The sequence below is a fragment of the Phoca vitulina genome, unplaced genomic scaffold (genome assembly GCF_004348235.1).
Source record: "Phoca vitulina isolate PV1807 unplaced genomic scaffold, GSC_HSeal_1.0 scaffold6, whole genome shotgun sequence".
Classification (NCBI taxonomy): Eukaryota; Metazoa; Chordata; class Mammalia; order Carnivora; family Phocidae; genus Phoca; species Phoca vitulina.
Window position 1 is genome coordinate 3339328 of NW_022589709.1, and position 26150 is coordinate 3365477.

A 26150-nucleotide genomic window follows, 5' to 3' on the forward strand; every position below is an offset into this window, starting at 1 on the left:
GATCTATGTGTGCCTAAGACATAATGTTAAGTGAGAAAAAAATTACAGAATGTTATGTATCGGGTAATCATATTTGGATTAAGAAACACCATGCATACACACAGTTATGTCTTTCAGTTTTGTATATCCCCAACAGTGATTAGAGATGGGGAATGCAATTGGTTGGAACGGTGGGAGGGGATAAGGAACTTTCACTTCTTTTAACTTGACACTTGAAGATTATTTGGATGTTTAACACATTAGTTATGCAATAATAATTTTTAATAAGCATTTTTAAAAAAAATAAATGACTTACCGGTGAGGTAAAAAAAAAAATGTTTTACTGCAATCAATACCTCTCTTGCTGACAGAGAGGGAGCTAGGGACATATACACACATATACACACACACCATGTCTCCTGGAACCCACAGGTTCCCTCACGTTCACTTCATCCCAGTACTGTCTAGATTTCCTCACAAATAACCATCCCTCCTTACACTGATACCTGCAAAGCATTTGTGCATGCAAGAAGTCAGGTAGACATTTAGATGGTGAGTTGTTGATCAGAGACAGGCTTGGGGGGGGGGCTGGACCCCCACCATCTCTAGTGAAATGGTATGCCACATCTTTTTACTGGCGTATTTTATAAGTATCCATAGCTGCCACGCCATTCTCAAAGGTGTCAGTGGCCCAAATAGGATTATAAAACACGATATTACCTACCGATGTTCTTTTTTCACAAGAAATATTTCTTTTTTTCTTTTTTTTTTTAAAGATTTTATTTATTTATTTGACAGAGAGACACAGCGAGAGAGAGAGCACAAGCAGGGGGAGTGGGAGAGGGAGAAGCAGGCTTCCCGCGGAGCAGGGAGCCCGATGCGGGGCTTGATCCCAGGACCCTGGGATCATGACCTGAGCTGAAGGCAGACGCTTAACGACTGAGCCACCCAGGCGCCCCTCACAAGAAATATTTCTAAGAGGATAAACAAGAAACCAGTAACAATGGCTGCCTCTGGTGGGTGGGGGGAGACCTGGAAATCCTGGGTGAGAAAAAGAACCCTATCTCTCATTGTACCCTCTCTTTTGTACTATTTGAATTTGTTTTTACTATGATCATGTATTACTGCTTCAATTAAAGTCACCCAAACACTGCTTTGGAGAGAAGAGGGGGCCCCTCAGCAATCTGGAAACTCTGGAAACTCAGGGGAACTCCTCTGTATTTGTATTATCAGCCTGAAGATTCCATTCGGTATAAATCCTACGTATTTTCCCTAATCAAAGGAGCACGTTCCCAGGAGAGAAGCACCATTGCTACAGAGATTCTTCCACTGAGGCATGGCTTTATGAGCCTTGGGGAGGGACTTGAGGGTTACATGGGTTTCAAGTCTGTTGCAGCTGCTTCTTCTCTAGGGTCTGAATGAGACATCTGGTATACGTCTCCGGCTCTTACGCCAGCCAGGCCCACAGATGCCCTTTAGTTCTTAAGGTGTGTAGTGAGAAGGCTGGGAAAGTAAGACAGGCGGACCTGCACCAGAAGGAAGCATGCAAAACACAAACACATGGCGGCTCACCCAGTTTCCCCCTGTCAGCACGGCTGCGGGAATAGTTTGCAAGAGGCCAAGCCAAGTTCCCACTGCTCCAGGCCATGGACACAGAGGAAGAGGCAGAGAGAAACAAGTCACACCTGCATGTCCCCTTTCTTCCTTCTTGGGACAGACATTGTTTACTTGCAGACTGCAGGTGGTGGTGGCTGGGCCTGTAAACACCACTGGGAGACCAGTTGGCTTGGCTCAACCAGGTCATCCGAGCAGGGGATTTGGAGCCACGGTTATGGTCTCCCGGCCAAAGCTTGTTTCCTGCCTAATTCTCTCCGGCAGACGCACCACGAAGCCTTACAGAGGAGACGCAGCCCAATTTGTAAACAAACATATGGGATCTGCAGCACAAGGAGCGTTGTCCTTGCACATGAGCCTGGGTGAAGTCTTAGCATGGCTTCACTGTTACAAGATGATAATAATCCTGTACGTCTGTAGAGTGCTGTAGCTAACATAGTACTTAACATTCTCTACCATGCCTATCATCCTGAGAACTACCTTGCTTCTCCCTTCTCTTCCTCCCTCCTCTTCTCACTAAATGCCCATTTCCTTTTTTACCGCCTACTAGTTCTTCTACCAGAGGAGAGCAAAGAAGTGGGAATAAGGGCTCACGCTCATTTCAAGTGTCTGAACCATGACTTTTATTTTCTATATTCCGATGCTTTGACAGCTGGGGCCTTGCCCTTCTCAGGATTAGCCAATTCCTAGGGATGGTAAACAACTTTCAAATGCAAGCTCTCACCCTCTCGGCCAGTCCCCCTGCCCTGATCACTCCAGGGTCAGGTGCCAGACAACTAGGAACGGCCCCTGTGCCCCAGATCCCACTTCAAACTGGCCAATCCGAAGCCAGCTTACCCTGCCTTGCCTGTTTCTTCCTGTAGAAACCACAGCAAAGACTCTTGCCCACATCCCCTCACCCCCCACAACCTGGCCCCTGACTGACCCCTATGCTTCCCTATGTGGTGTGCCCCCTCTTCTTGGGATCTTGAGTACAACAAACTATTTTTTCAATGGCAGTCATCTCCTGATCTGCTGGCTTCCCCATACCTAAATAATAATGAAACCTCAAGTTCCTCAAGAAAGAGAAAGCTCAATGCCAGTGAATTTACAGATTATCTGGTATTTCCCTTGCCTCTCCCAAGCTCAGGCCTTCTTAGAACTGGTTTGCATACACTCTCAATGGATAGCTTCTCAAGGTCCCTGCCCAAGGCCAGCCCCCTTGTCCTAAAAGCTCCATGCCTGGGGAGAGTGCCAGGTGCCCCCCCCCCCCCCGCCCTGCCCCCTGTGCTGACAGGGCCTCTTACCTCATTCCCCGGCAGGTGCTGAGTGTCACACTGGACTGCTCTGCCTTCCTCACCGTCCCGTGGTAAAAGCAGTGGTCCTAGCAAGGAGAAAAGGGGGGTGGTCAGGCGAAAGGACACTGATAAGCATGGCACAGCTCATGTCTCGTGAAGGCCAGGGATGATTATATACGTCCTAACTTACAGTCTGCAAAGAGCTTCCTAAGCCACCCTTCTATTTGATCCTCATAATAGTGCTGGGAGGTGGGACAGAGCAGATGTCACCATCCCCAGTGAACAGATGAAGCAGCCGAGATTCCGCAAAGCAGAAAGATTTGTTGAAGGTCTCCCTGCTAGTCAGGGAAGCCAGGACTTCAGGTCTAGTTCAGGGCTCTTGCCGTGACATGTGGCCACAGGCAATGCTGGCTTCTGAAGAGCCTGCCTCCCACTAGAGTCACCCCCGTGTCCCGCTGCAGAGTTGAGATGCATGTCCTCCCAGAACCTCAGAATGTGATCTTATTTGGCATAGGGTCTTTACAGATGGCATTAAGTTAAGAGGAAGTCATACTGGACCAGTGTCCTTAGAAAAAGAGGGGAGGACACAGAGAGCCCGAGAGCGAGAAAGGGGCCATTTGAAGATGGAGGCAGAGATTAGGGTGGTACAACTACAAGCCAAGGAGTACCACAGACTGCCAGGAGCCACCAGAAGCTGGAAGAGGCAAGGAAACAACCTTCCCTAGAGACCACAGAGGAAGCTTGGCCCTGCTGACACCTTGATTTTGGACTCCAGCCTCCGGAACTGTGTTTTACACCCTCAAGTTCATGAAACAGCGGCCCTGGGAAATGGAGAACTCCCCCACTTCCCCACTTCCCCTGAATCCCCGTGTGTCTGGATCAGACCCGATTTGGCACCTGCATCCACAGACGCATGGAGTTCTGATGCTGTTCTCACATCGGCGCGTCTCACAGCCATCTGGTCTCCCCAACCTGGCTGGACTCCTCGTGACTACAAGCAGATGCTGAGCGCCGCTCCGGGCCAGGGCCCCGGCTGGGCCCGGGAGACACGACAAGGAGCGAACAGGCACAGTTCCAGCCTTCCTGGGACTTAGCGTCTTTCAAGAGCCAATCTTAATTAAAAAGCCATACAGAGCTTTAATTACAAACTCTGAGGAGAGGCTTGAAATAAAAGTTGGAGGGGCCAGCAGGGTGTATTACAAGTAGGGGAACCAGAGCATCTAAGAGGCCACCCGGGACACAGCTGGGAGCACTGAAGCACCAACCAGACAGATGGGCACAGCCCAGGACTGTCCCCAACACACACAAGGGCACACTCCTACAAACTTCTCCCCAAATGGTTCAAGGGAGCTCAGCTGCTTTTAGAACAGAGAGAAGGAAAAATCCCCAGGGCAGAGCCAGGTTCTGCAGAGGTGTTAGGAAGGGTCTGAGCTCTGCAGCTACAGACGCGGGAGCTTTTTCTCTCCCTCCCAAAGCCCGGGCAGGACCACTCAGAAATCTCGGGCATCTGCCTACAGAACAGTCCCAGTGATCCATTACTAGGACCACGCTTGCTTGCGGTTATTCCTCAATCCCCAGCCAGCAGGGACGTGACCCAGGAGACAGCAAACCTATTTGTCCATATTCTCGGGCCCTGTCTCCCGCCCAGCTCTAGGCAGGGGTATGGCCTGATAATTAAATTCAGGGATTTTGGCGTGGCCAGCCCAGATTTACATGCAAGCTCCCACACCTGCCAGCAATAGAAACAGTTCCACAGCCTCTCTCAGACCTCCATCGTCTTCGGTCTCTACCTCACGAGGCATTGTGAGAATACTCTACATCAAGGACCTGGCACAGGGTACTTGGCCCAGAGTGGCCGGCAATAAACCTTAGTGATCATGATACAGGCATTAAAGTCTCCTTGTCAAAGGCAGAATGTGGCCTCAAGGGAGCTGGAAGCCCCCCAAGGGCCTGAATCCTCAGTCGTCCCACACCAGGTCTGCGTCCTATGTAGCTGAGCCCGCAGCCAGATCACAGGCTACGGGCCAGGCCGGCTCTCAGCTCAGGGTCAGTGTCCAGACCACTGGTGCCCTTTCTCTGGCGACAACCCGCTGGCCAGCCGTGTGGCTCGCCTCCTCCACCCATTCAAGCTCAGACAGTCAGGAGGAGCGCAGGCAGCGGCCGCCCTCTTTGCATCAAACTCTCCTGGACTTCAAACAAGCCAGATCCCAACCTTCAGAGGAGCACAGAGGAAAGCCGCTGAGCCGGCACCTATGAAGGAACGTGAGGCAGGCACAACCCTCCTTCCAGCCAGGATTCCATCTGCTTACTGATGCTAGCCTGTCACATGGTTTGCCCCCTCCCTCCAGATTCCAAACCTGGAGACGCATCATCAAACGCCCAGCTCAGAACCCAGCCACGGCGCCATCAGCTCCACAACCCGGGATCATTCACAGGTGGAAGAGGGGGCCAGGCCCGTATGGGATAAATGCGACTCGCAGATGTTGGAATGACGGAGAGTCAAAAAGCTCAGAAAGGAGCGTCAGCTGCCGTTTCAAAAATCTGGGTACCTCTACAAATCAAGAGAATTCAAATCCAGGGATGGGCGTGAAGAATCCCTGGACCTCTTCCCATCTTTGGGCTGATGCTAACAGTGTTCACTGAGTGCTCTCTGAAATAGCATAACAACGGACTTTTGTAACATGCTTTAAATTGACCAAGGGCTTTCACAACATCATCGCCTGTGCTAATGATACCCGCCATTTACTGTTGTAAACAATGAGGGCTAACATCCATCCAGCCCTGACTACTGGATAAAAAACTAATGGAGATTTTTTTTCCTTTAATTCTGACAGCCTTATGAGGTAGGTATTTTAACTCCAATTTTTTTTTTTTTTTTTTAAAGGAAATTAAAGGTGGGAGAGGTTTCCAGTCACAGGGTCACACAGCCAGATGGAGACTGGAACCAGGGCAGCCTGACCTGAGACTTGACAACCTCTCTGAGCAAAAGCAGCCCCAGGAAAGTGTGCAGGACTGAACTGACCATAGCCCTAGTCTCTTCTGGCACCACCAGGGACTTAATTCTAGTCTAAGCCTTGCCACTCACTGGTTATCTGAACGTAAACATGTTACTTTGTCTCTTCTCCTCTCAATTTCCCCATGAGTAAAATGTGGCGCTGGGAGAGATGTTTATAAATTCCCACAAAATCGGTGATTCATCTTACCCTTCTATAGCTCAGAGAAATCTCTGAGCTCTCAGATTTTAATATATCCAATTTTCTGATGAAGAAACTCAACACCAGTGGGGTCAAAAGGGTTGGTTAAGGTCACATAGCTAGTTAAAGCCAAGTCTACAAGCCTGGCCTCAGACCCCAAATCTATGACTCCTACATGCCTGGCGGACGAGTTTGATGGTTCCCCGAGTTCCCAGGACCCCCAGCCAAGGCTGATAGTAGGGTGTGGCCCTCCACGTTTGGGTCAGGCACAGCTAAATGGTGTATTCTATTCTGGGTTCTCTTTGAAGTCCTCAGCTCCCAGATAAGAAAGCTGAGTAGGAGCTCCATGAGGCTGGGTGGGGGCTTTGCAAGAGTCCAATAGGAGGGGATGTATGACAAGAATGGGTTGTCCCATGCTGCAGCTAGGATGTGCTTTGGTCAGTAAGACCTTCAGGAAGGAGGGGTGTTCTGGGGGTGAGGGGAAGTTCTCTTCCACTCCTTTGTTTCTGAAAGGCCCTCACAGCATCTCTGCCTAATGCTGAGAGCACAAAGAACAAGTAAATGAACAGTCATGAAGTCATCGCATTCCTTCTCAGCTTCTCGGCCTGAGGGGGCCACCCAAGGGGGCTTTCACAGCAGGAAGTATGAGCTCATGGCAAACTTGTGCACTGAGACCCTTTCTTGAGCTTCGGGTGGAGAAGTGCAAGAGCCAAACTCAGAAGACTGTGCTTTGTGAGGTCCTGGGGCTTTCAAGGCATGCCTGCCCCTCTCCCTGGAGGTCTCGATGATGGAGGAAGTTTCGACCAAGAGGCACTGATGAAGGTACGGAGCCACGGCTGGATAGCCTCCCCAGTGATAAGAAGACACGGCCACCTTGCCTGCTGTGGGTACTGGCCACACTGCCTGCTCCTCCCCCCTCCAGAAAGGCCTTGGTGAAGAAGCCAGCATTGATGGAACACAGCTCCTCAGCTACCGGATTACTATGCTCCAGACCTCTCAGATCTATCAAAACTTAGCGGTCCTGGGTCCCTTTCCTCATTCAAGGTGAATCTGATGAATGAACCTGAGCTTTTACTGCCAGAGAGTGGCTGTCATTGTCTTTTGGCCATCTGCACTCTAGCAGGGATATTTTAAAGATGGGCCATGGAGGAATCTCCAATCCCACGCAAAGCTGCCAGAGGAGCACTGAGGCAGAGGGACCTATCCTGTGGCCCCGTACACCACACTGCCCCATCTGCATGCCACCAACATCCATGATGTCCTGCCCCAACGGCAGAAGACCACTGCTGCTTCTGCTGGAGTCCATCTTCCCCCCCTCACCCCATCCATCCGCGCAGTCTGAGAAGGATCACTCTCATCCAGATTTTCTCGTCTTGGGCACTGCTGACATTTGGGGCCAGATAATTCCCCATTGTGGAGGGGCTGCCTTATGCACTGTAGGACAATTAGCAGCGTCCCTCTCTTCTACCCACTAGATGCCAGTAGCATCCACCTCCCAGTTGTGACAGTCAAAACTGTCTCCAGACACTGTCAAGTGTCCCCTCCTTTGCTGGCTGAAATGGTCAAACAAATAGAATATTTTAGGGTAACTGCAGCTGATTAAAATTGATGTATCATGAAACATATTTTCTTTGCATTATAGTAGTTACCCACACGTGAACAAAAGTTTAAGTAGAAGAAATGACTTAAGCAAAATCACTCCTAGCTGAGGACCAATGTTCTGGTCCCACCAAAGCTAACAGGTCCCCCAGTAGGAAAAGTCCGCAAACCATGAAATGGGTACAATTCACTACCTTAAATGCCCACCAGTGGGGGGGTGTGGTGAAGCATACTAAAATGCATCCATCTGACAAACCATCTGAAAGACCGTTTTTGGTTTTTTTTTAAGATTTTATTTATTTGAGAGAGAGAGTGTGTTCGCAAGCAGGAGGAGGGGCAGGGACAAGCAGACTCCAAGCTGAGTACAGAGCCAGATGCAGGGCTTGATCTCACGACCCTGAGATCACGACCTGAGCTGAAATCAAGAGTTGGAGGCTTAACCAGCTGAGCCACCCAGGGGCCCCTGAAAGACCATTTTTTAAATGACAAGTCTTTGTGCCAATATCCAAAATCAAAAACACCTTTGAGGGAAAAAATATCCAATATGAAGACGGCTGCAAAACAAGAAAATCTGTATAACCATTAAAAAGGCAGACTACAAAACCTTATACATCTATATGGAAAAGGATCAATTAAACATCTTAATTAAGCGAAATGGCAGGATTACCAGTAATTCATTTCTTTCACTTAAACTTTTAATAATACGTGGGTGATTAATATTCAACAAAGAAAATGTATGCTTCGTAATGACTTATGCCAATTTTAATCAGCTGCAATCACCTAAAATATTGTTTGTCTGACCATTTTAGCCAGCAGAGGAGAGGGTACCCTTATGAAACAACAAATTCATGCCCTTGGTCTTGGGTCAGGGCAAACAATCCCTTCAGAGGGGGGACTATCTCCACCATATATCTCCTCACTCCCCAGAGGTGGGACCAGGATAGGCCAACTGTAGATCTCTGTTGACCTGAACTTACCTCAGATTTCAGCGTGGTGGTTTGAGGGTTGCCACTTGGAGTATAATGGGTTTCCGTGTAGGCTGGAGCAAAAAGCTGCCTGCAAAGAATAAACAGGCATTTGTCTCTTTAGGTGATGGCCTCCACCCTCCTGGAAACAGTAGCCAGTCATTCTAAATGACCCAGGAAGAACCACCCAAGCATCTCCACACAGAAGAAAATAAGCCGCCATAAGGGCCTAAGGAACAAAAAGAAAACTGGGAGGAAGTTGATTAATTCTGTATTCAGTGGGTTCATCACTTTGTTTGGACACAACCAGGTGAAGTAGACAAAACTAAAGCAGTGGTTGCAACTTTTTCTGGGTCCTAGGAATATACACATGCAAACACATACTCAGAATTTCCCAAGGTCTATGGACTCTATTTCATACCTACATTGATAATGTTAGCACTGCATCCACCAACTTTCAGTATCAGCATGCCAGTTTTTCTTTAAGGGAAACCCTCTTTCCTGTTGCACGTTTTGGTGAGATTGTCAATCAAGGTGTCCCACCTGGCCCTGGCCAAGGGTGGCCCATGATCCAAGCTAAGCCAATGGAGTGATGTTGCAAAAACGGAACAGATGGGAGCAATTCATCTCTTCCTTTGTTCTTGCTGCGTGGATTCCTGGCATGGCCTTTGCCTTCCTTTTCTGAGACCTAGTAGGTTCAGATTTCCTGAGACCTGGTAGTTCTATGTGTTACCCTTATAATAAATTCTTTTTTTCTTTTCTTTTCTAAAATTGGACATTGGTTTCTCTCTTGCCACAGACCCCTTGAGGCTGAGGCTAAGAATCCCTCACCAAAGGCAAGGCAACACCAAACAAGGTTCCTAGAATTTCTCTAAAAGTTAAAAGAAAAATAAAAGAGCCAAATGGATGTTTCAACTAGCTCAACCACATTAAAAGCAAAATGCATCTATAGAAAGTTGAAGTCCTGGGGCAAAAAGATGTCTAAGGTCCCTAAGAGAAGAGAAATTGGGAATCTAACAAAAAAAAGAATTAAGTGGAAATGCATGAAAAGGGCTTAACACCAGGCCTGGCATCACAGAGTGAACTCAGTAAAGGTCAGCAATCATCATCATTGCTTTCCTCAGGGATTATGATGGAAGAATCCAGAAAAACAGATGGAATCTACCTATTTTCCCCTAACTCTCCCCAGCCATTAATGCTCCAGTTGATCACTTGAGAGAGGTGAAAAAGCAATTAGCTCATCCCTGCAGCCCCATTTCCTGGGTCTGCTTTCACAGACAACATTATGGACAGCTAGTCATGGGTTCAGAGTTCAATGGTCTATCCCAGTGCCAGTGGGAGATCTGAATTTTCCCACAGGAAATGCACTCCTGGCAAATACATTCTTAACCTCTTTTTGAGTCTTGGGGTGGGGGGAATCATTCATTCAGTGACATTAAGATGCTCCAAAGAGAACATTCCAGATTGAACCTCAGAGGTGTCCACATTCTTGTCAGTCCCTGGCCATGTCTTCAAAAGGGTAAGCATCTTCCTGTAGCTTCTTATTCTAAGGATCTCATCATAGGACTCTCAGAGCCTCAGGGTTAAAAGGGACTTTTGTAATCAATTAGCCAAACTCACTAGACTGTGGGCTCCCTAAGAACAAGGGCACAGGTGCTCTGTTCAAGACTTCTCCTTTCCTCCCAGCACCTCCCAGGCAGGCAATACATGTTTATTCTGTGAATAAGTGGATGGGTGAATGGGTGAACCTTCTACCTTGTGTAGGAATCTGCCAGATGGCCATTCAGTATAGGACATCTCCAGTGACACAGAGCTCATGAGACCACCCACTCCATTTCGGAACACATTTAGTGGTTAGAAAAAGTTCTTACATTGAACCTCTCTGTAACTGGCACCCACTGGCCTCATTCTGTCTTTTGAATCCACATGGAACAATCTGCTTCCTTTTCTACCTAACTGCCATTTCAGGAGCAGCAGCAGCACCTAGGAATTAGTTAAAGATGAGATCGTTGGGCCCCACCCAGAAGTACTGGGGCAGACAGAAACTCCACCATCCATTGTAATGACTCTCTAAGTGATTTTAATGCAGCACCACCACCCTAAACCACAAGTTAGTGAGTTACTTAAGATAGGGAGCACACCTCAGAGATATCAAGGTGTCTCACTCCCCATCACCTTCCTGCCTCTACCACATCCTGGATCATTCTCAACTTGAAAAACCCAGAAAAGTTACATCAAAACAGTGCACACATATTTATGTGTTAACCCATTTAACACACCTATGTACAACACACCTCTGAGGTAGGTCCTAATCCTTTCCCCATTGTGTAACTGAGGACAATGGGAACTCAGACATTTAACTTGTCCAAGTTCTCCTGGCACAATGTCAGGGCCAGGTTTCAGACCCCAGTCTGTTGGCCCTGACCATATTTCTTAAGCACTCTGCTGTTCTGTTTTCTTAAAAAATGGAAGCTTCACTTCCAGGAACCAGTAGTCCAAACCACAATTTGTTGGTAATGATAGTAGCCTTGAGGACATACAGGATGTCTCAAAAATGTCATGAGCTATTAGATGTGCATATATGCAGAGAAAAATATGGGTAAGCAAAGCACGTGGCAGGAGAAAGAGGATGAATACATAAGAACTTCAGGGCGAGTTTTTTGAAACAACAACCCTTTCCCCAAATGGGGTTGCAGATGTTGGCCAGGAAGGTCCTTCTTTCCAGAAGCAAAAGGAAGGGTCGTGTTTCATCACCACCACCTGTGCAATTTTACCGAGAGACAAAACACCACTTTCAAATCCTCCCCACTGCCCAAGCCAGGCCCACCCATGCCTATGTGTCCATGTGGTACCCTGGCAGTGCTGTCGGGACTTAGAGAGGGGGCCACTGAGCAGCCCAGCTTGGCCCATCCACCCCTTCTTCAGCCACATCTTGTTCTCATCTTCTCCCTGACAAGGGGCTGGCTCAGCAGATCAGCAGGAAGCCATCTCTCACCACTGGAGTGTATTAGGATTTTCAGGAAACAAGTTGTGAGTGATGTGCCTCCAGGAAGGGAGAAGGACTGTCCAAGATTTCCCACCCCACCCCCTCCTTTTTCTGGCTTTGATGGAAAAGCAGTTTCTATGAAATGCTCCCCCGCCTCCATGCACACACCCTCCAGGCTCACAAGCCCATAAGGCAGACAGAGACGGTATCCCAATGTTAATAGCAGCCAGCATGGAAATGCTCACTTTGGGCAAAACCGAGGTTGCTCAGACCCCAACGTCCTCCAGCAAAACCTGCATCTTCCGAATCCCACCTGGGAAAAGAAGCTGCCCCCCAAATACTAGACATAAGGTTGCCCTCCAGGGAAAGACAACACAGTTGCCTCGTGGCGGCCCGGGCCCTGGGTGTAGGTGCAGCCGGACCCCAAAAGCACACTGCAGTCTGAAACAGCCCTGACCCCTCTCCCCTAACGTTCAGCACCTTCGAAACCAGAACAATCCCTTTAAGGACTATTTGCTATAGGACACATTTCAAACGCCTCTCTAAACTTCAATCTCGAAAACTCCCTCTGTGGGGAGAAGCAGCAGGGCTCAAACAAACATCTTCTCTGAGCTCAACCCTCCTTCCTCTGCTAGAGATAAGCACCCGGTGAAGACAAAGTGATAACAATTTCTAAACCACCTTGAAAAACAACCCAAGCAGCCATGCTCAGCACAGGTCAACATTACTTAGCTCATCCCCCAGTGGCTATTTTTACGGACACCTCCTTCCTCCAGAGCTTGCTCCATCTAGGTCTTTCAAGAGTATCCTGGCACTTAAACACTGGTGATGCTGGGGGAGGTACAGCCTTGCTGGCCCCTCTCATTTTTCCTGGAGGATCTTCACCCTGCCCACCCGTGCTGATGATAATGCAAAGCCTCTGTCATTTCTTGCTCATACTCTTAATGCCGTCGTCATGGGACTTAGCCCAGTAACCGCACAACACCCGGAAACACTGTGAAAAAATATAAAATCCCAGGCCCCATCCCAGCCCCACTGAGAATTATATTCTCTAGAGAAGGACTAAGAAATCTGTATTTTTAATAGTTTTTCCAGGTGATACATTTTCAGGCCCTGAGAATTCTCCTACTCCACTGGATCAATGTTAACATTTTAAATTCTTTTTCTCACTTCCAGGCTCTTAATCACCCTTCCAAACCTGAAGATGATACCAGCACAGCACAGAGGGAAAGTCTAGGCTCAGAAAGCTTTGGTTTGAGTACCAGCTGCACTACTCTCTAGATGACTGTCCTTTGAAACCCTAGAAATGAGGCAAAAGATGACCATGGTTGCTTTCAATTTCATGGAGCTGGTAGGCTTGAGAGATCAGGCTAAGGGTCTTTGGACTCTGGGGGGGCGGGGGGAGGTGTAGCTTTGAGAGACTACAATGAATTAAGGCAGCTCTCCGTACAGCCCTGTAAAAGAGATGTTAACCTGTAAAACGCTAATGAGGTACGAGAGATGCAAATGATTTCTACCCAGTAGAAAAGATAACTCCAAAGGTTATGGTTTCATTTCCCCTAAAATGATATTAACCAGTTTTATATCGAACTTAGTGATCTTATCTCAACATTCATTTTTTCATTATTTAAAAAATACATGCATATGTTTTCCTTAGCCAACTTTTAAACCAGTTTTATCATCTTTCTGGCTCCATGAAATGAGATAAATCAAATTTTGACAAGTGCTCACTAGTATTTTAACTGCCAGTAACTATTTCTTTTCACTTGGGCCACCTAAACCACCTCCATGTCCTTGACCAAAAATAGCAGAGTAATGATTACTATCTCACAGCATCATTTAAAAAAGGATCAAATGAGAAAATGACATTCGAACACTAGCTCTGACACTTTCAGTTCTGGGGAGCTTGGGCAAGTCAGTTAACGTCTCTGTGCCTGTTTTCTCATCTATAAAATGGGAAGAATTTTAGAATCTACTACACAGGGTTGCTGTCAAAAGCCCATGAAATTTTGTCAAGTAAAATCAACAAATATGAAAGAACTCTTTGTAAAGTATAAAGTATTTGTGCTCTACAAATCATTGTTATCATTTTCTGCCGGAATAGCTAGGTGCACATGTGGTAAAATCTTGATAATTGGTAAATCCAGAAAATGGGTATCTGAGGGTTCATAATACTAGTCTCTCTCTTTATGGGTCTTAATTTTTTTTTTTTTTTTAAGTAGGCTCCACATCAACACAGGGCTTGAACTCATGATCCTGAGATCAAGTCCTGAACTGAGATCAAGAGTCAGATGCTCAACCAACTGAGCCACCAAGGTGCCCCTGGGTATTAATATTTTTTAACTAGCTAGGGGACATTATGCCAATCACAAGCTATTTGACTTTAGTCCCCCTTTCTATCAAGTGAAAATAGTCCAGGACAGGGAGGCACTGGAAGGGTTTTTGAAAAGCCGGGAGTGCTGTTCTAATGTAGTGGCCGATGTTTGCCCATATTTGGGACAAAATAACAAATTCAGTAAGTATTGTTTTGTTTTCTTTTGTTTTCGAAGAAGGAGAAAGTAAAGGGGAGAAGGGACAGCTGTTTCAGAACCAAGATTTCCAAACCACTGCTCATTCCACCTTTGACTCCAGAGGAATGGAAAGAAACCAACATGCCAAAGGCATGGCCCTAAAGCCAAATAAGGATTGACGAGTTCAGGGGCCCACAGACAGAGGCATTCCCTTTTGAGGGAACAGAAAGGCCAAGGAAAGAGGAACTTTAAGTGTCGGTCCTAATCTAAAGAGTGGGGATCTCCTCCTATCCCAAGGACTTCCTTGAACAAGTCTCATTCCTACCTGAGGACCAGCCCCAGAAGCAACACTTTGAGGCAAGATGGTATCACCCATAATCCTGGCAAAAGGCCGAAGCTACATGGCATGTCTTCTTTAACCTTTTATTAAGGAAGTTTCCAAATAATGCCTTAAATCAACACTCCTTTTCACCAACTGCTTCCCATTACATCTTCTCCCAGTCCGCACAAGACCTGGCATCCTTCCGACCAGCTCCTGGTCCTATGTTTTGCTTTTATATACCAGAGGATGTTTAGACGAGTACTGTTTACTCCTTTGGCCAGCAGGGTCTTTATTTAATCCTCTTCATGCCTCCCTCCTGGCTAACTCCACAAAAATGAGTAACCTCTCTGTGCAAACAGGGCTGATTTCTTGGGATCAGGGAGCTTAACTGTCAGGAACCTGAGGTAAGGGACCTCAAAATGGCTCACCCAAGAGTTTACAGATTTGTTCTGCAGTGTCCTGAAAAGCCCATTATGAGTATTTATTGGACAGTTAAAAGAAGAAAAAGAAGGAGGAGGAGGAGGAGAAGAAGAAGAACAACAACAACCACCGCCATTAAAGGAAATGGGGTACTATCTCTATTTCTTAGAAAAATTTAAAAAATGAAAACATTGATAGCAGCCTCTCTGACAACCAAATTTTTTCAAAGATTTTATTTATTTATTTGCCAGAGAGAGAGAGAGAGCAAGCACAAGTAGGGGAAGCAGCAGACAGAGGGAGAAGCAGGCTCCCAGGAAGCCTGATGTGGAACTCGATCCCAGGACCCAGGGATCATGACCTGAGCTTAACCCACTGAGCCACCCAGGCATCCCTAACAACCAAATTTTGATAAATAACCATCGTGCCTGTTTAACAGATCAACCTGAAGGAAGGGCCAAATCAAGAGGTAACAGGCATGTTGTAGGGATATACCCTGTGAAGAAGACAAAGAGGGAAGTGAAGAAGAGGAACCTCCAAGATCACCAGGCCTCTGAGAATACGCTAGGAGAGAGGGCAATAGGTGGACCAACCTATGAAAAAAAGCAAACAAACAAAAGCCGGTGGGCGAAGACCACAAACCAACCTGCCCTAAATGTGAGTGCTTGGTCCCTTTTAGAGCCTGATTAAATATCTCAGTAACTTTGATAAATCTTACCCCATGTTTCCTAGCCTCCTAATGCCCAAATCACAGCTCTGGCCCCGTCTAGAAGGTCAGATGTGGGAAAGCCCTCCTCGATCGTAGTGGAGAACTATCATCCCAGCCTCCAGCATCCCTGCCACCTTCTTGGCAGAAGATTGCCCCAATTTGCCTTGAGACCAGTGTTCTCCTCACACTGAGTACTGCTGCAGGCGCCTGGAGTCAGTAGTGACAAGCCAAGACAATCTTATTTCACTGCATTCCACGTAGGTGACATCTGGTAAAAATGGCTGGAGCAGAGTCACCCCAGCGGTGGCACCTGAAGAGGCTGCCTATGAATTCCTAGACCCTGTCCTTTTTGAGCCCTAGTTCTTCAGCTTTTTTTCCAACATTCTATTTGTTGTCCCATATCGTTTCCATAAAGTATTTTTTTTGGGGGGGGGGCAAAATCAGTATATAAATTGCAGAGTTGACTGCAACAGAAGCATCTTTACATGCCACCCTCTCTTTCCAATACTTCCCCTCAATCCACTTTTATAGAAGAATTTGAAAAAGAGCAAAAGCAACTTACCCAACATCACACAGTTATATTTTGCTTCTAAACCCATCAGTCTAAATAAACAAAAGTAAGCTAAATGTCAGTGGTAGATAATCCAAGAGTTAGGCCGTCCAGACACCCCCAGAAGGCAGAGAGGAAGGATGTTTGTGTAATCTAGGCAATAATTGCTTATTAAGCAGCAGCCTCAGTACAAACTGTGGGGCATATGGCCTCAGGAAGACCAAATTCCTCCTGGCTTGAATTCATCGCGTATTTGCTCTGGGTCATCGGCCAAGCTGCGGTACCTCTTCTGAGCCTCAGGCTCTGCATCTGTAAACCCATTTACTCATTCCACGAATATTGCCTGAGGCCAGTGGTGTGCCAGGCCCTGTGCTAAGATGCTAGGGGATGTGAGTGAAGCAAGCGTGGTTTTTCTGCCCTCCACCCGGCACCTGCATCTCTCTCCCGTCATGAAGATCAGAGGAGGCTGAAGGATGGCAGAATATGCCACCCCCAAATACGCGCCACTTTAGCCTAAGGATTATTTTGCACCGAAAGCAACTGAGAAGAAGCAGATACAGAACAAAACAAAACAAAAACAAAAAACAAACAAAACAAACAAAAACAAAACCTCTCTGCCCTCCCCCTATTTGCCTAAAAGTAGGACAAAACTTTCAAAGGCTTCCCTCCTCCCCTCTCTACCAGGAAGGACAAAAGTTAACCACTGGAGACAACTTCAGGCCCTATCCGCCCGGAGAAGGCACCAGAAGAATCTACGCAACTTTTACTGACTAGCGTTTGTCTCGCATTAGTTTCCCATATGTTTACCTCTCCACAGTTTACCATCTTTGGAAGCCTAACTGCTTTCCTCTGTCCTGTCATTTCTCTACAGATGTATTGTTCTTTGGGAAAGACACTACATAAGCCTGAATTCTAACTCTTTGAGTTACTACTAACTTTTCCCTGGGTATCTCTTATGTACACATGCTAATAAACTTCTGTTTGTTTTTCTCTTGTGAATCTGTCTTTTGTTACAGGGTTCCCAGCCAAGAACTTAGAAAGGTAGAGGGAAAATGATGTTTCCTTTCCTACAAGGTCAGCTGTGCAAGCACTTGGCAAACACAAACAGGCCACACAGAAGGTGTGTATGACCATCTGGTCCCTGGAGGCCAAGTCACTGTTAAACAGCCCATCTTCCTTCCTTCCTGGAATTGCTGCAAACCAGTTAGGTAACCAACTTCCAAGTACCCCTAACATGCTGCCGACACAGCTATAGAGGAAGGGTGCTTGTGCATCAGTGTTTATGTGTGTGTGTGTCCATGTGCTTGAGTGTATGTGTGTGCTGAGGACAGAGAGGAAGAGTGGAGTAAAGGAATAGGAACTAAGGGTCCTTACTCAACATTTCTGATTTCCTTTCCCAGCCGTATTCCCACCACCACATAACTGAAAGGCTAGTTCAATCTTTGCACTCTTACCCAAGCCCCAAATTTAGCATCAAGAGGTCAAGAGATAAAGTGCTTCTAGAATACAAGGAGCCTGCTATCTTTCCCAACACTTAGATCACCTCTTTCCCTAGCGTTCCAGTCTCCCTACCAAAGGAATCCCTTTCCATGACTTGCCTTTCCTTTCAGGGGAGGAGGGGGGCTTGGAAAAAGGAACCATGCCTGATATAATGCAGCCATTATACCCCTTGGCCCATCTGGACCTCTCTCCAGGGAGACTGATGCAAGAGGACAAAATGTGGAGGCTGCCAGTTTTCCTCAAATCTGTAACCTCGGGGGAGAAAGAAGGAAAGGGGGCAGTGGGGTACATGGGAGCTATGGAAGGGACTGGAAAAGAGCCATAAGTACAGAAGTCATAAAGACCCCATTTCTCCTTAAAGTGGCTGAGGAAAGCCTGGCCCAGCTCCACCCACTCAATGATATCATTGTTTTCAACAAAAGCGGGTTTGAGAACGCCCAGAGAGGCCCCCAGTGAGGCCTCAGCTGCTAGAACAGGCAGAGGTCTCACCAATTCCTGGGAGATTAAGTGCTTAGAATTGCAGATAAGGAGGGAAAACTATGTAAAAGCCCAAATTACAGAGATAACCAGGGTAAGGACAGATATTGCTTCTGCCCGGCCTTCTAGGGTCACGGAAAGAGAACAGGACACTACTTTACACATAGTTTTTATGCGTGGATCCCCACCATGATCCTGCAAAGTTGGTGACTGGGGATTATATCTTCATCTAATGAGAAAACTAAAGATCTGAAAAAAGAAGTGGCTTGTCTGAGGTCCCAGCACAAGCTAAGGACAAACCCAGGGACTGGCAGCCCTGTTCTGCTGCCTACTCACGCAGGAAACTCAGATTGGCCCTTGAATCCATCCCCCCCACAGCCCAGAGTCAACCCATCTCCCAGTCTCCATGATTCTACCCTGTAAACACCTCTGTAAGGCATCTCCTTCTCTCCATATCAGCTACCTCTTCCCTAAATTCGATCACCATAATTTCTCTCTCAGATTATAATAAAACTTTTGAATGGGTCTTCATTAGGTTAGCCCCCTCCAATCTATCCTATGCTTCAGTTGAAGTAATCCTTCTCAAATGCATTTTGGATGCTATTCTATCTGACCTTCAAAATATTCTTCAGTTCCCCACTGCCCTCAAGATAAACAGCTAAACCATTTAAGGAGCCTTTGAGGCCCTTCAAGGATTCACCCATGTCTACCTGGCCAACCTCTTCTCTCACCATTTCCTCCAGCACCCCCTCCCTCTCTGCTCTAACCACAAAGAACCTCTTTACATCTCCACATGTTACTCTTGCCCTTGGGGCTTTGTTTCTGCTACTTGTGCAGCTTGAATATCTTAACTCTTATCACCCTCCTCCCCCCACCCACCTACTTCTTCCTTACTTCACTTCCTCCCAGAAGCTGTCCCTTCTCCCCAGTCCAGGGTAGGTTCCCCTTCCCCAGGGCCCACAGTGCCCTCTACTTCCTTCACTACAGCCCTACCTCATTCTGTAATAGTTTAATTCCCTATCTCCTCCACTAAACTCTAAGCCCCGTGACAGCAGAGACTGTGTTTTGCTTGCCACTGCTTTCCTGGGAACACCCACGACCTAGCTTAACACCTGCCACATGGTTGGCACTCACAGTATTTGTTAAATGAAGGAAGAGAAGGAAGGAAAGACAAGAAGTTAAGAGTTCCCAATGAGTAGTCCAGAGCTCAAGCCCAGTACAATAGAGACTCTCATCAGAAAAGCCAATGATTTGGGGTGCCTGGTTGGCTCAGTCGGTAGAGCATGTGATTCTTGATCTCAGGATCATGAGTTCAAGCTCCATGTTGAGTATAGAGCCTACTTTAAAAAATAAATAAATAAAGAGCCAGGGATTCTCTGACCCAATGTCTGCCCCCAGCTGAGCTTGAGCAAGACCTACAACTTGCCCCAGGGTGCCTGCCCAAGGGCCTATTTATTTAGTATTCAAGGTATCAGCTAAAGGTCTGTGTATGGCACTAAGTTCTACACAGAGAAAGAGTAAGCTCATTCTCTTAAAATCAAAATATTTCCTGGGTGAAGTGTAAATGTAGTTTCATTCTCAGGACAGAACCAGTACAGAAGCTCCAGTATTGACCTCCTCCTCCCTTAGATTTTTCTTGGGATCATCATGTTCCATTGCCCAAACACAAAGTTTGGGGAGTGGAAATATCCTCCAACTTCTAGGGAGTCTAGGTGAAGAGCCTAGATGCATCCTGGAAGCTAGGGAGAAAACAGAGGTCTTGAAGGTGGGATTTCCACACTTCTCCCAAGTCCAAAAGTATATCCATATATCCATCTGCATCCCACCTACCAAGCTACCAAAACTTCTCAAGAGGCTTTCCCCCAACCCTAAGTTGTGAAAAAGCCGCTTCTGTCTTATGCTCAGCCCCCTGCAGTCCATGGCTCCATGGCTCCATCCACTAGGTATACCTGTATCTACCGGACTCAACCTGAATTTCCTTCAGTGGGGAGGCCTGGGGGAAGAGCTTCTTCCCATCCCATGTGTAAAAAAATACACCTTGGCTTGTGGCAGCATGACCTCAGTCTTCACACAGCGTTCTCCCTGTGCACATCTGTGGCCAAATTTCCCCTTTTTATAAGGACACCAGTCATGCTGGATTAGGTGCCCACCTTACTCCATTATGATTTCTCTTAACTGATTAAATCTACAAGGATTCTATTTTCAAATAAGGTCATTCTGAGGTCCTCAGGGTTAGGGCTTCAACATATGAGTTTGGAGGACACATTCAACCCATAAAACTGTTAATAGCTTCTTTTTTAGAGTCATGAAATGTTCAAAAACTAGAGCATGTGGGGTTACACAACTCTATAAAACATTCAATTGTATACTTTAAGTGGATAATCTATATGGTATATGCGTTATAGATCAATAAAGCTGTTTTTAAAAATGGCAGGAGAGTTGTGCTTAAAGAGTGTGCCCAAGCTCAAAAATCAACCCATTGGTGAGACTGTGTGAAAACAAGTTCTCTCCACAAGGACTATAGGATGTAACTTAGAGAGAAGCCAAAGTAAATGTGCCTTTATCCATGTGTTCCATGTAAAGTCCCCTGATCCAGTGATTGAAACCTAGAAGGTGATCCTCTAGAAGTACCTTCCAAAGAATACAAGGGTGTTCACTTCAACACTGTTTGTTAAAAATGAAAAAAAAAAAAAAAGAAGAAGAAGAAATGAAGCAGCTTTGAATGCCCATCAATATGGGGTAATTACATTAATCGTGACATCTTTATTATTACTGAATCTGGATGATGGGTATATGGAGATTCATTATTTTATTCTACTTCTGTGTGCATTTGATGATTTTTCATTATAAGAAATTTTCAAAGTTAATTACGGCATACACATACAAGGTAATATCATACAGCCATTAAAAATTGTCACATAAAAAATCATCTGATAAATTTACATGGAAATGTGTCTATATATGCTCTCACATTCTGCTGTCTAACTGCAAAATGGTACAGCTTTCAGGGGTAGAAGCTGTGGAGTGAGAGGTACAACTGATGAAAATTTAAACCATTTTAAACATATATGCTAAATGATCTTGCAACTCAATCTGTAGGTAACAATCCTACAGAGATGTTTGCAAATGTTCTTAAAGACAATATGTCAGCTGATTACTGCAGCATTATTTGTCATAGCAAGAAATTGGAAACCTAACTGTCCATTAATAGGGAAATTAATAAATTCTGATCCATCCATTTAGTGGAATCCTATGGCACCATTAAAAAGAATGAGACAGACCTATAGGTATGCTAATATGGAAAGATAGTGAAGATAAATAATAAAAAAGCCAATTACAGAATAGCATATAAAGCATAATCTTGTTTATTTTGAAACTCTATTACTTGTGTAATTTTTTTTCTAGAATTTTATTATCAAACTTTTCACACACTCCAAGAATTTCTTGTCTAAAATTTTTTACATGATTTGATGATTGTCCGTGCTCTATTTCCAAGTGAAAAAAATGCACATAAAACTGAGGATATAGTATAACCCCCTTTGAGTAAGCTTACACGGAAATTTACAAAGGGTTAAAAAAAAAACTTACATCAAATAGTAAGTTCGGGGTAAATGCTCCCACACTGGATGCCGACGATCGATCCGCGATCGTTGTTATCTTAAGGTAAACAACCTGATGGCAAAGGGATCCTCAAACTCAAGAAATCAACTCCTGACTTCCTGACTTCCTCCAAGGGCACGGCTTCCCTTTGCTTGGACAAGGGTCCATCTAAGGCCAGCTGACAGCTTCCTCCCATTCATTCTACCCCGTGCTCCCGCTGAAGGGCCGCCAGGAGAAATAAGCTTGAGACAAAAGAAAACCAGGGACATCCTTCCTGGCTACACAGGCAGCCCCGGCTGCAGGTCCCTGGAAGGAGAGAGAGCCGGAACCGGCAAACACATCCTGACCTCCTTATCGGACAGTTCAGGGCTTTGCCAAGGGAGCGGTTGGGCACTGACTCCCAGGCACAGAGAAGACGTACAGTTTGGCTGGCTGGAGAGCCCTGCGAAGCTGTATTCATGAGATACAGTGAGGTCAAACTGGCCGTAGCTGGAGAGCAGGAGTGACTTTCCTCTCACGGGCCGTGGGCTTTAAGGTCAACCCTCCCAAATTATATTTGGAAACCAACTCAGGGAAATTCTCTATTACTTCATTCCTTTTTTTTTTTTTTTTTAAGATTTTTTTTTTTAAATTTATTTATTTGACAGATAGAGACACAGCAAGAGAGGGAACACAAGCAGGGGGAGCCGGAAAGGGAGAAGCAGGCTTCCCGCCAAGCAGGGAGCCCGATGCGGGGCTCGATCCCAGGACCCCAGGATCATGACCTGAGCCGAAGGCAGACGCTTAACGACTGAGCCCCCCAGGTGCCCCTCTCTTACTTCATTCTTAACTGTTTTTCCAACCCTGCAAAATACAAATAATAGCGACTCTTTATTGCAATTTCGTAGTGCACCAGGCACTGTGTACGTCCTTTGGGAGCATGACGTTATTGAATCCACACAGCATCCAGCGAGGTGGCCACTATTATTAGCCCCACCGAGTGGATGAGGAAACAGATTCACAAAGATGAAGTGACTTGCCAAAGCTTACATCGCCAGTGGGGGCAAGGAGCCAGGCTCTGAAGCCATACGCACCTGGACGACACTACTACCATACACTTTAGTCCAGATCCTAATCAGGGCCTAGGACGGTTAGAAGGAAAGGGACGAGGGAGGGTAGGACGGGGAAGTAATACCAGTTCTAACAAGACAGAGCATACTAAGCAAGGACAAGGCTCTGAGAAGCACATCTAGCCACAGCTAAGAGCCTGGGCTTCAGAGTCAAACAGATCTAGCTTCACATCCTGGCTCTGCCCTTCCCTCCCAGAGGCCCTGGAGCAAATCACCCTGCTCCATTCCTCAGGGTCCCCATCTGCCAAATAAGGCCAATACAAGTCCCTCCACCTCAGAGCTGTTGTGAGAATTCACTTAGATGAACCACCTAGAGACCTCAGAACAGTGCCTGCTCTGTAGGCATCTTCTACATGGTAACAGCTACAATTACCATGATTATTGACATCATTATTAATATGTGACCATCATTCCTCAGCCAGAAGTTACCTGAAGGCAGACTGAGCATCTGAGAATATGACCGGAACTTAGGAAATGCTGATAAGTGATAACCACACACACACTATTTCTCAATATGTTTTTCTCTGTCACTTCATACTTGAAGACAGTCACAGGGGCCACATGCAATGCTATGCATTACCAAGACATTTCAGAAAACATTTGTTCTTGCTTTTGCATTAGTAGAAGTTAGTGTGTATTGAAACCCGCTTGTTATGTGCTGGGCATTGTACTGAGCACATCCTAATACATTACCGCTAAACCTCAGGAGATGTATTTGTTTCCTGTGGTTGCTGTCTATTAACATAAGCTTAGTGGCTTTAAACAACAGGAAATTAGTCCCTCCTGGTTCTGGAGGCCAGAAGAATGACAATAGTCCTACCAAGCCAAAATCACTGCGTCAGCAGGACTGCACTCCCTTTGGGAGATGCCATCCCTTGCCTCGTCGGGCTCCCAGTGGCTACCTGAACTCCGTGGCTTGTGGCCACATCATTCCAGTCTCTGCCTCTATGGTCACACTGCCTCCTCCTGTCTATGATCAAGTCTCCCCCTGCCTCCCTTTTATAAATATAATTGTGATTTCACTGAAGACCCACCTAGATAATTCAGGATAATCTCCCCTTCTCAAGATCCTTAACTTAATCACACTTACAAAGACTCTTTTTTGCCATATAAAGTAACATATTCTCCTGTCCCAGTCATTAGAACGTGAATATCTTGGGGAGGGGCCCCTTTTTCAACCTAGCCTACCCTGAAATGAAGGTATTAATATCTACTCTCTATGCATGTGGTAGAAGATAGTAAGAGACAGGTAGATCTGAGTTTGAGTCCGGGCTCTGGCTGACATTGGGTAAATTATTAAACTCCTTACACTTGAGTTTCCTCATTTATAAAATGTGAATAACAGTAATACCTCCCTGGAAGGGTTGCCATGAGGATTATATAGAGCAGTATTGAAGTGCCTCTGCACAGTGACTGGCTCTCAGTACATGCTCACTAAGGAGTGAATATTATTATGAATATAGATGAAGAAATATTCAGAAGGCAGGTGACTTGCCAAAGGCCACCTAACCAGGAAGTGTCAGTGCCTAGAACTAAATCTGGGTCTCTCTGGCACCAAAGCCTGAGCCTGTTCTACTCTATGGGTTATAGTGTTTCAGGTTTAGGTGCTCACGGCCTTCAGAATCAACACATCTAGGTTATTTCAATTCCAGACACTCCCTGATACTCTCTTCTGGCAAATGTACAGCTGCATCCCTTCAGATCAGCACTCTTAATTACTGAAACTGAATTTATGCAATGGACCCTAAGATAGCAATATCATGTCTCCTCCAGTGATTTGGAAATAAATAAAGACCCTGCTTATGTGATAATTTGGCTTGCAAAAAGATCACATTAGATAGGCTGGCAGTCCATTTGGTCTGCAACTCCAGGGGTTCTGGACAACATGGGAAGTGTAGATGAAATCAATCTCAGTCTGCAAAGCTACAATTGGAAACTACAGGACCACGAGGTGTCTTTGGGGCAAGGTGCCTAGTACAGTGCTTGGAATTTGTATCCGCTTATGCATTCACTGCCTCAGAGTCAACATGGCAGGGTTAACTTCAGTTCCTGATGCTTGAGAAAACATTTGAAGTAAATTTCAGACACTCACAGGCAGCTCTCATCAAATTCTGGTGTCCCCACCCATCCACTCAACCATTTCCTCGGCACCAGGTTCCCTGGGATACACGATCTCCACTGCAGGGAATGGGGAGCCCAGCTGCGTGCCGAGTTTGGAAAAACATTTTGAACGCTTTAGATCTGCCAAATACTTGGTTAAGGAATGATATCCTCTAATTTCTTAAGCCATGTGTATTTTAAGTGAAATGTAATCCATATGTCTGTTGACTCATTTCAATGCGACTCAGTGAAGCATGGTTTACCAAGAGCACTGGGATAGCGTCTAAGCCTTTCTTAAGCTTCTCTTTGATCCAGGAAATTGAATTTTGCCAACAACAAATGAAGCTCCTGACAAGAGAGGGTCAAACAGAGCTGTCCTTTATCCTAGATAAGATGTTAAAGTCTACTCCCAACTCAAGAGGAAACTAGGAAGGTGGAGGCAGCAGAGAGTGCCATGGCCTGGGTGTATTCAGGATTTTGCTCTGGATCAGTTACACATTTCTACCAGGCTTCCTTGGAAGAGAAGTAGAGCACTAGGAGGTGGTAACTAATCCAGCCTGTCTCTTGCTAAAAAACTCCTTTACTGCCTGCTCACTCTCCCCTTCTCCAGTCCTCCTGTATTATACAATTCAAATAGAGTTGAGGGAAAAAGGAGAAAATTAGGGTACTAGATCACTCCATTAGCAGTGAATGACTGTTGATTTTCCAGGTTTTCTCTTGATTTCCAGGACAACAAAAGCAGTCTCCTTCCCAGTGGCATCTCTGAAGGACTAATAAGAAATTAGAGAGATGAGGAGAGATTAACGTCAGAAGTAATGGTGGACGCTACAAACACTGAGCCTCTAAAAGTCCAAATTCTGCCTTGACAGTTACTGTTCTCCATGAAGTCTGGAGGTAGACATACACACAAAAGAAAACAAATGTCCACTCTTATTAGCTAGACTCGTGCAAACAGGATCTCCCTTTAGCTAGCTGGCTGGAGCACAACGAATGGAGTGAGACCAAAAGATATTTCTCTCTTTCCCAAGCCAAAATCTGAATCTTAATCATCCTTTGTACTCAAGGGAAGGACAGTATACCAAGGAAATTAAGAGTTCCAGAATGTGCTCAAGAGACCAGCAGAGAGAAGTGCATGGCCAAAGGTCCTCTGGGCAGAGTGCCCACTAGTTGAGCTGCTCGTGTGCTTTTGAAGGTGACCTTGTAACCTAGTGATCCTGCCCTCGAGTAATGCAGCCCAATGAG

General features: G+C 46.0%; 1 protein-coding gene across 2 annotated transcripts in view; it reads right to left on the reverse strand.

Annotated features, from left to right (window-relative positions):
- The window catches only part of ADAM19 (ADAM metallopeptidase domain 19), a 79045-nt gene that overhangs the window by 41083 nt on the left and 11812 nt on the right, over nt 1–26150 (reverse strand). For both annotated transcript variants that reach the window (XM_032403620.1, XM_032403619.1), the window contains exons 4-5: nt 8641–8719; nt 2880–2956 (exon numbers count right to left, since the gene is read on the reverse strand). In XM_032403620.1, the coding sequence (XP_032259511.1) occupies nt 2880–2956; nt 8641–8719 (156 nt within the window). The remainder of the gene's footprint in view (nt 1–2879; nt 2957–8640; nt 8720–26150) is intronic.